At 30.0% G+C, this 13,062-nt stretch overlaps 1 protein-coding gene across 1 annotated transcript in view; it reads left to right on the top strand.

Annotated features, from left to right (window-relative positions):
- The window catches only part of LOC129966538 (GAS2-like protein 1), a 68,843-nt gene that overhangs the window by 49,850 nt on the left and 5,931 nt on the right, over positions 1-13,062 (top strand). Inside the window, exon 5 of the mRNA XM_056080977.1 lies at positions 1,826-1,907. Coding sequence (XP_055936952.1) covers positions 1,826-1,907 — 82 coding nt within the window. The remainder of the gene's footprint in view (positions 1-1,825; positions 1,908-13,062) is intronic.

Here is a 13,062-nt window from a genome sequence, read left to right as displayed (position 1 = left end):
GTTGCTTGAGAGACAAGTGATGGATATTAATGGTTGTATGTTTTGGTCCAAAGAGAAGCTCGAGATACGAGTTTTAAATTTGATTCTTAATACGTAAATAATCGTTTTTTACACGATAAAAATACAATAAACTTGTGTTTCCAAATAAGGTATAATCATTCATATCAAGGCGTGCGACGCATAGGATTTGTGTTTTTTTACAAATTAATTTTTTGGTAATTGCGCTAATAATATTCTTTAAATCTGCCTGCTTAACTTCCCCCTTTGCATAGCAGCTCTCGGGAAACTGCTACTTCTTTAGCGTCAATCAAAATTACACATCTGCATCATATTTTGAGTCTAGTCTGTCAACAAGAATCACCAATTCTGGGATTTTCTTCGCTATGTGAAGCTTAATGCTCTATAAAGAGAGCGTGTACGAAAAAGTCGAATATCCCCCTTTGCTATGCCATGTTATTGAAACAACCGAGGAAAATACAGCTATAACTTTATTTCCAAATTTAATATTCCATACTACATTTTTATTATTATTTAGAATATCCCCCTTTGCTATGACATGTTATTGAAACAAACAAGGAAAATACAGCGATAACTTTATTTCCAAATTTAATATTCCATACTACATTTTTATTATTATTTAGAATATCCCCCTTTGCTATGCCATGTTATTGAAACAAACGAGGAAAATGCAGCGATAACTTTATTTCCAAATTTAATATTCCATACTACATTTTTATTATTATTTAGAATATCCCCCTTTGCTATGCCATGTTATTGAAACAAACGCGGAAAATGCAGCGATAACTTTATTTCCAAATTTAATATTCCATACTACATTTTTATTATTATTTAGAATATCCCCCTTTGCTATGCCATGTTATTGAAACAAACGCGGAAAATGCAGCGATAACTTTATTTCCAAATTTAATATTCCATACTACATTTTTATTATTATTTAGAATATCCCCCTTTGCTATGACATGTTATTGAAACAAACGAGGAAAATGCAGGGATAACTTTATTTCCAAATTTAATATTCCATACTACATTTTTATTATTATTTAGAATATCCCCCTTTGCTATGACATGTTATTGAAACAAACGCGGAAAATGCAGCGATAACTTTATTTCCAAATTTAATATTCCATACTACATTTTTATTATTATTTAGAATATCCCCCTTTGCTATGCCATGTTATTGAAACAAACGCGGAAAATGCAGCGATAACTTTATTTCCAAATTTAATATTCCATACTACATTTTTATTATTATTTAGAATATCCCCCTTTGCTATGACATGTTATTGAAACAAACGAGGAAAATGCAGGGATAACTTTATTTCCAAATTTAATATTCCATACTACATTTTTATTATTATTTAGAATATCCCCCTTTGCTATGACATGTTATTGAAACAAACGCGGAAAATGCAGCGATAACTTTATTTCCAAATTTAATATTCCATACTACATTTTTATTATTATTTAGAATATCCCCCTTTGCTATGCCATGTTATTGAAACAAACAAGGAAAATACAGCGATAACTTTATTTACAAATTTAATATTCCATATTACATTTTTTTTATTCATTATTTAGATATATTAGATAACTTGAACACCTCGCGATAAACTCCAAAATATTGTTAATATTAAAATAATTCTATCTTTATAATTACTTTCCGTAAAAGATAAATGTTACTTATGTCTCTTTACTTTCTTCCTTTTCCGAGAACCTTTTAACTAAGTTATTAAATGTGTACATAGCTTTTTATAGCATGTTTATATGTTTTCGAATTAAAATACTTATTGTTATGTATTTCCAGGGCATCGAACATCCACATCTGCAAAGCTAACAATGGTGCAAGGCAAGAGTTCCATCCCCAGTATGCACGTGACGTACAATAGGTAATTCAAGGACTGATTATTTTTATCTATTTGTTACTTTCCTTCTCGTGTTGCATATCTTCTTACCTTACCTAATTACTTTTCCTTCCTTTACATGTTACTTTCTCCCTAATGTATTCTAATGGATGCACGCAGTTCTGGCGATGTTTTGTCGCACAACATATTAGCATATGTGGTTATCATTTTCCACACATGAGTGAATGTAATCTGTCTCTTTTGGCTTTAAATGTCATATAATTCTTTTCCTTGTGTGGGTTCTTGCATTGCAGGCAACTTCCTAGCGATAGTATTACTCAAAAAAGAAAATATGTTTAAAAGGGCATAAGTTTAAAAGTATATGTTTCAGATTTGTTGATTTCTTTCCTGTAAGGTTGTTTGTTTACATCAAAAACCCTCTCACTTTTCTTTCACTATTTTGTCCTGGAATTCTTTAATCCTTTGTTTATTTGCTTACTATTAGATTCTTTATAAAAAGTACAAGATGTACCAAAACTTCTTTTGATTATGTTTTTAAACTAAATATAAAATCTTTTAAATGGCATACTAGTTGTACTGAAATTCTTCTAATGATGTTAAATCCTCCCCCCTTAAAAACGGGGCAGTTTATAGCCTTGTCCATACTACAGAAGCCGAAAATAAAAAGGGGGATGTAAAGCCACCAGAGAAAAAATTGTTTATAGTTTTGTTTACATTTTCGGGATTTTCAGATTTAACAGGAGTTGCACCAATTTTACATGCTGTCTACTTTTTAGATGTGATACGTTCTGCAGAATGCATGTACTTTGAACTATGGTGGTAGATGGATTGTTTAGCAACTCTTTGAGACGAAATAAATGCTCTAAATCCATTTGAGTTTTAATGCTGGTTTTAAGACACAGCGCCGTCTGTGTGAAGAATTCGTCATTAATTTAGTTTTATTTAGGCGAAAAATTCATACCTTGATAAGAAATGTAATGCAAGCTGCGCTTTTTTTACACCTATTAAATGATTTTTTAATGTAATTTTTAAATATAATTTTGATACATTATGTAATATCCTGTTGTGTTATTTCATTAAAAACGGAACATAATTTTAATAACATCAGCACTTTTTATATCCAATAAGTAACATTTTATTGCAGTAAATAAAAGAAATCTAATAAAACAGTATATACTCATTAAAATTTCTTTAAATGTAAAGTAGTTAAAATTTGTCTTTAAATGTAAAATCGCTTTTCGTCGTTATATTTATTTTTTAAATTTTAGTTGTTAAAAATACCTACAGAGTGGTAAAAAGATGTAAATTAATTGTTCGCAAAAATTCAACTTAAAACAATGACGTATGTTTGTTTTTCAAAGCAGTAGTCAAGTCCTTGTATTAGGTGAATAATTATGCATCAAATTATTATTCCGAGTTTAAAGTGTCAATTTGATTGCAGAGTAGTCTATCGATAATAATTCAGAGTCAACAACCTTCATCTTTAAAATCATACAGTCTGTCTTGTATTTTACTTTATATGAAAAGTCTTGACCTTGCATTTTTCTTATCCATAGTTTTTTTTTTTTTTTTTTTACTGTGTTGGCCCACTCTTCAGTCGGTTTTCTTATTGTATTTATTCAATATGGCACGTTTTATATAAGTTCCATAATACAATAAAGAAAAGCGAATTCAGTTTAGAACCTTATTCCATTGGTCGATGAAATCCAAAGGTTGATGTTGATGTATTATTTTGGTGGCAAAACCACTCAATTTCATTTACCTTGCTTATTGCGTTTTGTACTGAAGCAGATTGGTATGAGCGAGGATACAACCCGGGACCTTGTGGTTCGCAGCCCAGTAACATGACCACAGTACCAAAGCAATTGCTCTTGTAGTGTAGCCGTTAACTGGCTTGTAAGCTTTCATTACAGACTCTCCCTCCAGAGAATCGGAGGTGAGACGAACGATATGGCTGTTGAGTGGTGATGTATTAGCTGTTGATTCTAATGCGCCCATTTGAGCATTTGAGAAGCGCCAAGCCTTATGGCGAGTGTGTGTAGGTGAATGGTTGTTGTTGTTGCGTCAACTGAGTCTGACGACTTTGGTTTGCTGTGGGTAGATGGCGCCACAACAGCTGTACGTAAGTTGAACGATCATCGTCCGAGGTCACCAATGTGGCGGATTGAATTGAGCGAGAATAGAACCTGGGACCTTGTGGTTCGCAGCCCAGTAACATGACCACAGTACAAAAGCAATTACCGTATAGCGTAGCTGTTAACTGGCTTATAAGCTATTCACTACAGATATCATATTCAAACAGACATGGATAGGCAAGCACTATGTCCATAAACTATTTGGTCCAAAATTTGATGCATACCCTATAATGTTAGTGATAAATTCGCATGCGAATTTCATCCTTCCATCTCGTTGCATTTTAAAATTATCTTGTCCTCATGCACATGAACTGCCAGACAAAAAGACTATTCGGTTAAAATTTCACAGAAATCTACAGCTTTGGTCAAAAAATTACATGCGAATTTTCTCTAACTGTCATATTGATTTTTTTAAAATATTTTTTTTTAGTTATTTATTAGTGTTTGAGTTAAAGAAGAAATTTGAGTTAATTTTGAATTATTTATTAATCCCCCCCCCCCTCTTTTTTTTTTTTTCTTTTCTTTCTTTCTCAATCCAGAGAGATTTAAAACGTGGAGATTCATCAAAATTTCACATTCAAATTTTCTGACGATTATAATATTTGGTTTTTTTGTACGATTTATGCAAATATATGTAAAAACACACATTTGTGAGCAGTTTTGTGGCCGAAGAGAGAGAAAACACTTCGAATTTTTTATACTTCGCTTTATTCCATCCCGGGAGGCGTAATTTATGTACAAGCAAGAAGCGACGAGATATATCAATCTACATCACAACACAAGAGCGAAAAGAGAAATGAGCGACAGAAATATTTCCCCCGATGATTATATACGATGAGATTCTGATATGGATTTCTTCACACGTGTCGATTTAGGTAAGGGTAGGTATCTATCACGATGATTTAGATAAGGGAACTAACTATAGGTACCCAAGAATTCGCTCCGCTTGATAGATTTTTTATCCTCTCACTCGGAGCATGAGAACTGTTGATTTAAGCATTTTTACTGAGCTTCTGTAGTATTAATTAAATAAATAAAAGGTGGAATTGGATCAGGAAATAAGAGAAAATTTTAGAATGAAGTTAGCATGAGTTAAATTTAGGAAATAAATTAAGTTTAAATTAGAATTTAAAATATCTTTACATTTATATACCGCAGCGCAGCTTCAAAGAATGCCACGAAACACAATATCCCCACCTTTTATGTTCTAAATAAAAATAAAAATAATATAACGACCGGACACCATTTAATCGATTAAACAAAATTTTAAAATATCTTATGTCTATCAGGGAAAAAAAAAATTCACTTGTAAACATTAAGAATGAATAATGATTCACTCTCCTCAGTTTACAATAAAGTACTCGGCAGCAAAACTTTGGAGGTGGAGGGGGGGGGAATGGCAATGCATTTTCGAACAGTTACATGACGCAACTGAGGTCACGCGAGTGCATTCAAAGCTACATCTGAGGAGGTAATAAACACTGTGCCGTAATTTGACGAATAAGCCGACCTAAACAGCCCACCATGTTCCTAAAGAGTAAACAAATTGGGAACACTTCTTTCTTTACGGCCACGCCTAAGTATCCGTTTTCGTACACAAGAGGTTGAATTCGAAAAAAAGAAAAAAAGTAATAATAATAAAATGAGTAAAACCAGCCACACAGCGTGGTGTTATTAATGTTACCGTCGTTTTCACAGCTGGGGACTTCTTTTTTCCTGCAGTTTGTCACATGTCACTGCCTTCATTCTAGGAGTCAAGTTTCGGCAAATATTTAGAAGTCTTTGGCATCATGAAACTGGGCATGTGTAATGGTCTGTTTTTTTCGTGAAATAGAGATAACCAATTTAACGAAGACGTCTGTGATTCAAAATTGTTAGCCCATTAAATACAGTCGAACTTTATATTTCAAGCTTGAAGATTTTATACATATTTTTCTATATTCTACTTTTTTTTAAAATTCTACAGTTTTTTTTTTAAATATAAATAAGGAATAAGCATTACAAATATTATAATTTCTTTACTTAGAACAACGAAGCATATTTAATTTCTTTGAATTAAAAGGAACATGAATGCTCTAAAATTATGATATACTAAAAAAATATATGATAGTGTACGAGAAAGAATGAAACTAAATTTTTATTTATTTTTAGATAAAGTAGTCCCTAACCTTTGCTTAAACTTAATATTTTATGGAAGCTTTTTCATAATAACGTTTCACTTTAATTCAAGGGAGTGAATTCTTTTTATAACGTTAAGAATATGTCAGAAGCTACATCATACAGTTGAAACGTTTGTATGATTTTTTTTTCTAGATTTTTTTAATGATATTATCATTGTTGCCATCAGCATCTTGGGATTCATTTATCAAAATAGTCATCGCATATTCCTGCTTTGTAAGTTAATTAACTATAATTAAGTTCTCATTCATGTTAAAAGAAATATGAATTCAATACCGTCATTTATTATCAGCAATAAATAACTACTTATTCCGTCCTTTTTTTTTTTTTTTTTTTTTTTTGTTCGCTATATAAAAAAACTTATTTGATACGTAGAAATCGATTTTAATGAAAATTGGAGATTCGAGAAAAAATTCAATACAAAGATATTCATGGAGTTCATTGTAAGAGGTTGAAGTGGTATGTTAAATAGATTAAATAGATTTTTTTATTGGAAAACCACTATTTTTAAATATCAAAATGAGATTTGGTCTTTAAACTTTATTTTATCTATGAAAAAAGAAAAAAGATTACATGGTTGCGAAAAGAAAAGGCAATTTATTTTTAATTTTCAGTGCATTTTGCTTCTATCTATTGATGATATAAACTGATATTCGATTTTTTCTTTTTCGAAATGTATTCGAATCTGCATATTAGTCATTCTATGGATTTCCATCTGTTTACTTCTTTTCTACTGGTGAATTTGGTATTCAATAAAAACGAAATTTTAGTTCATCTCTTGGGACGTGAATCACTGAGATTTTTGTAACTTCACTTTCTTTGTCTGTCTTGTAAACAACGCAGATATCAAGCAAATTCCATTTTCTTTAGTTTTCAGTAATAGAAGAAAATCACAAGATGAAATATTTGATGGAACAATGAAAACGGTTTAAATTTCAGAGCAAGAATGTTAGTTGTTATTAAAAATTAGGCATCAATAAATAAATGAAATAAAAATTCAGCAAAATTCCAAATGTTTCCAAAATGCAGCAAATTTTTCACAATTATTTAATTATCATTAAAAGGAGAAAAAAAATTATATTTTAAAGCAATGTAAAATTCATTTTTGCTCAGTAATATTTTTGGAAATTATCGCCAAAATTCAGCTTAAGTGTTTATTAATTAAAACTGTTGTTAAAATTTCATAAACCTTACTTCACGGTCTCATTTTCCAAGATACATATGAGCCAAATTTGATAGGTCTAGGTTAAACAATCTGGCCTGCAGAGCGTCAACAGACATAAACACACATTCATCTTTATTATTAGTATAGATGAATTGAAAAAAAAATGCCCTTTGATGGTTAAGTTTGATACCATCATTTCTTACCAGTTCTGTTCATTTAAAAAAAGTTAATAATGACGCAATTCGACTGAACTTTAAGAAAGAATTTTTAAAAAAGGTTGTTGCTTGTTTTATTAAATTTTTATCACCTTATATGATTCGTGAACATTTCTCAACTTATATGGTTGGATTTATTCGAAAATTTGCAATGTTACATCCTACTCACCGCCTTAATTTCTTAACAATACGTGTCCTTATATTGAGCTCTCCTTACTTCTTTTTCCTGCCGTAAATGATTGATGGAAATGCGACGTTATTTACACAGAGAAGTTCAGTAGATAACATGATGAAATGGTTCATAAGTTGATATTTGATTAATAGTTCGATTGTCATTCATTTACATCAATCCATCACTTAGCTGTCAACTGCTATAACCTTCTTATTGATTGCAACATTTTCTAAATAAATGACTATCAACAAACGTTTAGGAAAGCTTATTGAATGGCTTAGAGAAGCAGATTTAAATCAGACATATAATCGAGTTTCTCTTTGATGTATTCTCATTATTCTACTTAAAAATGCCTTAATAAAGAAAAAAAATTTTTATTGGAAATTTGTAAATTAAGTTATAAAAACGAGAAATAAACCCAATTGTTTAAAACTTGCTTATCTATTTAATTAATTTCGACACATATCCGAAATTATAAAAAATCTTCAACTCTACTTTTTGTTGAATTATTTTTCATAAAGATTGAAACTTATTAGTAATATTTTCTCAAAACTGTTTTCAAATATTCCCTTCGTATTTTATCAATTACTGTTCTCTTTCTTCTTGCAAAACATTTTTAATGACTTCATTGCACAGAAAATACTGAGGAGAGGACACTGCTTTAGTTGTGTCGCTAACTACACTACACTACTTTAGTGTTAGTTGTTACAGTCACATCTCGCTTAAAGAAATAATTTACATAACAAGCAAAGCAAATTATAAAAAAGGGCTCGCGAAACGAACGGTGTTTCGCAGAACGAGTGGTAGTGAGACATCATGACGTCAAATGTTGGATTGGCGGTTGGTACCAGTCTATGTTAAACACTTGTTTCAAAAAAAGCTCCTTATATATATATATATAAAAGTCTGGCCGGATAGCGTTGTCAAACGCGACTCTGAAGAGTTTCAGCAAATCTACGTGACTTTAATCGACGAAATTTTGTCTGTGTCCATGATCACGGGGGTAGAAGTGGATAACTACGACATCGATGAACTAGTAGAAGAACATAGTCAGAACTAACAAAGAGCTTATGGAGTTGCAATCTGTGTCACAACAAAAAGCCGCGGAGGAGATTTGCTCCTTAGAAGAAGGCAATAATAGACGCAACAGTGAAAGAGTCTTCCAGTGAGCTAAGGAAAATGTTGAAAACGTGGAAAATTATTGCATCGTATGTTGAGGAGCATCACTCTGATATGGCAGTAGTAATGTGCGCTATAAATACATTGAATGATAATGTTATCGCTTATTTTCTCTTGATTTTGAAGACAAATGTCTTTAGACTTTTTTTTTTTTTGGTAAAGAAAACATACATTATAAATAATATTTTACATTGTTATATATTTGCTAGTACTTTTTTTTTCGGAGTAAAACATATTGTCTCATGGATGGATTACTGTGGGAAAAGAATTGTTTTGTTTAACGAATAAAATTGTTACGTATTACGAGTAAGATTCGGGTACGAAATATGTTCGTTAAGCGAGGATCCACTTTGGCTTTCTAATTGATTGAAATCGAAATCAAGTATCCTACTATTCGTTTCAATATCCTGAAATTACTACTTTTCAACTCTTAGACCTCGCTAAGGGATTAGACACGGAAAATGAAATCAATTCCAGAATTCTTCGTCATTCCTTGACATTGATTTAGATAGATTTGCTTACATTAGATTTACACTAAATACTATTTCGTTCAGGGGTTGTTGTTGTTTTCATGGTATTTGTGTACATGTCATTTTCTGACCGTATTATTTAATTTTAACTCAAAATTTTGTATTGATTGCTTACATGGTTAATTCAAGTGGCTAAAAATAAATAAATAAAAAACACGCTTTCAGGTGTGGCACAAAAAATAGTTTATATAACATCATTAAATGTGACCGAGATTATATTTCGTTGTTAATTTCAAAATATTATAAAAAAATTCGATAACAAATAAAAAAAAAAGGTTTTTATTATAAAAAAAAATATTATTATTTTGTAAAAAAGTGAATTATCAAATTTTAAGAACCAAAGTCTCCCATTTATTCATCATAATTTAATGTTTAGGTTCTTTACAGAAAATAAAAATGGCTCTAAAACATTTTATTGTTAATTAGAATCTTTTTTTTTTATCAATATTACGAATTTTCCTTCATTTTTTTCGCCTAATAAATTCACGAATAAATAGAGATCACTTTATTATTAAATATAAACATCTCTTTTCATCTTTCCTCTCATCCCTATTTTGACTAAATAAACTCATCTTGATGCATGCGCAAAAGTGCGGAAGGTTTTCGAATCCGAGAATGAACAGTATTTGTGACGGTCACGGTTTCATCCAAAACTCATTTTCCAATCAGACGGAACATTTATTTGGGAGTATATCCGAGAATGTTCATTAATTAAAACCATATATGGTAATCACACATGAATGATGAAATCGAAGCGGGGAAAAAAAATACATTATGCCATCAATAATACTTACCCTCTCCACACCACAGACGGCCTCATTTGGATTGGGACCTGTAATTTAAGAACCCCTTATCTAAATAATAAAAAAATAAAGTATGTCGTCAAATAAAAAAAAATTAATGACAGCATGCCTACAACATTAAAATAGCCCCAGGAAAGGAAAAAGCAAAACCTGCTGGATGATACAATGAACACTTCACTTTCAGACCCACGTTTTCTCTATTGTTAATTGAAAGTGTTATCATCCTTTGTGTAGTAATTTTCGATGTAGTTATCACTGTAGGTTAAGTGGTTCAAACTTAATTAAGCAGTCGAAAGAGAACAACATACGTAAGCAAAGTGAGAAGAGGAATACTAATAGGGTTCAACGACAACCGGAAACGAGGATGTGCAGCAGGAAGTAATAAATTCTGACCCCGAATGCGAAGAGATATTATAATGTGCCACTGTGGGTCGAACCAAACGATTTATTTCTGTTTGTGATTTTTTTTTTCTTTTTTCCCTTCATCTTTTTTGGAATTCATTTTGTTTCCTGAAAAGAATTAATCTTTTCGGCTGTATTTGTAAAGTGAGCAGTGAATTGTTTGAGATATTTTTCATTAAAAATTGAAAGATTCGTTATACATTAAATTTTAAATAAATATGCATTATATTCTGTAAAAAATTCTATACAAAATATAGTTGAATTTAAATTTTTCTGTATAAAATTCCTTTTTTTATATACATATTTATTCTCATGTCTTTTTTTTTTTTTTTTTTTTTGTGAACTTTAAGAAGTGATCAGAAATTATATGACAATTGCAAGCAATTTTCATTTTTTAAATTATAAATTATTGATATTGAAAATAATATTTCCAGTTATATAAAAAATAAATTAAGGCGAACCCTTTTTTGAAAAAATTAAAAAAAATAGCATTTATTTTGTAGGAAATTTAACTAATGATTTTTTATGAGCAGTTTTGCAGCAAAATGTCATTATTATTTCTTTTTTTTCAAACAATATTTTTATATGAAGGTCATCAAGAAGGATTTAAGAGTGCGTAACTTGTTTACTAAAAGTTCTTTCAAATCGTTAAAAAAAAAATTTCTTTTTTTTTCTTTTAATAGCAGCAGTTTGACGAATTGTTTGGTTTTATTAATCAGGGAAAAACTATAATACTTTCGCTTTAAAATTATACAATAAAAGTAAATTTAGAATTAAATTTTAAATGGTTAATATTTTATTTCAAAAAATTTAAATGGCGCGTTTTAATAAAATAATTAAAATCTTAAGTATTTTATAATTATAGTATTTTAAAATTATTATTTATGAATAAAAACTTTCAAATATAAGTAGATTAACAAAAAACGAAACAATAAAATATAATTAACAATTTCTTATGCTCATATTCTTTTTCTTCCTGTTTTGTCCGATTATGTTTTTAATTATTATTCTTTCAGTGATTATCACTTTGACTGCGGGTTATTTTTAAAACTTTTTTTTCCCATTTTCTGTGCATATTATAATAATTCATTCCATGTAAGGCAAATATCTTGCTCAAAATATTTTTTCCTAGGAGGCTTTTAAAATCTGAGACCTAATAATAATTCAGAAACAATTTGTATTCGATAATATTAATTTTTTTTAATATTTTAAATAATTTTAATATTAGTGCGATGTATGCGTTTCATTAGCAATTAAAATTAGACTATATATTCCAAAACATATCCAAAAAATATGGATAAATCTGATTACTTAGAAAATCAATTTTCAAATTCGAACTTAAACAAAACCCAATTTTTTGAAAATTTATAAGAGTGCTATTTTTTTTAAAAAAATCGCCAAATTAAATTATTAATTAATAAATGGAAATAGTTATATATCTAGATATTTAAATATTTTCACAAATATAAAAAAAATAATTGTGAATTAACATTTTTTGAGCACTTAGAATTCGAAATTATTTCCAAATCGTTAGAAAATTGTGAATGCTATTTTTTTTTAATTAATGGATGAACATAAACACACTTAACTTTTCATTTATATTTATTTATGGCATGAAAAACTAATTTTTATTTAAATAAACAAACATGGCAAGATCGCAGGGGTATATCATCATCAGGTTGAAAATTCTAGCCATAAAAATCCAATAAGACTCTTTTTTTTTTTTTCTTTTTTTTTAATTTCATAGAAATAGCCACAGCAATTAACGATTAACAGCATTTTTTTTTTCAGAAAAGTCTTCAACTTCAATTCCATTGAATCAAATGCACATATTCATTCAGCTTAAGTGTGATCTCCATTATTAGTACCAAGTCACGCTCTTTATAAAATCCATAACCATAAAGTTTTTTCTAGATGCATAAATCTGGGATTTATTTAAACATTCGAAACCACATCCTTATCATAAGGTTCAGCTTTTTCAAGGACAGTCACTTGCTTGACCTTCGTTGGTTTGTATCGTAGAAGACCGATTAAGCAACATTTCTGTTGTCTGCTCTCTGTGTGGGTCTATAGGCAAATTCTTTTAAATATCCAACTGCCCACTTTTACCATCCGATTTGTCGCCGCATTTAGGCGGAAGTATATGCTACCTGTTCGCTTAAATAAGTGTTACGCGTATGGAAGGTATTTTTACGACTTTTTGAATGTGCTCTTGCTACGAATGTGGGCGTACGTGCCAGACAAGGAACATATTTTTGGTTTCTCATTTCTATCTATTGGAGCGAGTCTCAGACAAGGCCGCACCGTTTGGTAGTAAATTGAAATGAAAAAGTATTCAGCACAAAAGGAAGTGCATGAAGGTTACTATTACAAATTCGATGACATGTAAAAATAATCAAA

The sequence above is a fragment of the Argiope bruennichi genome, chromosome 4 (assembly GCF_947563725.1).
Source record: "Argiope bruennichi chromosome 4, qqArgBrue1.1, whole genome shotgun sequence".
NCBI lineage: Eukaryota > Metazoa > Arthropoda > Arachnida > Araneae > Araneidae > Argiope > Argiope bruennichi.
Note: the sequence above shows the minus strand (reverse complement) of the source record. Positions and strands in the feature narration are given on the sequence as shown.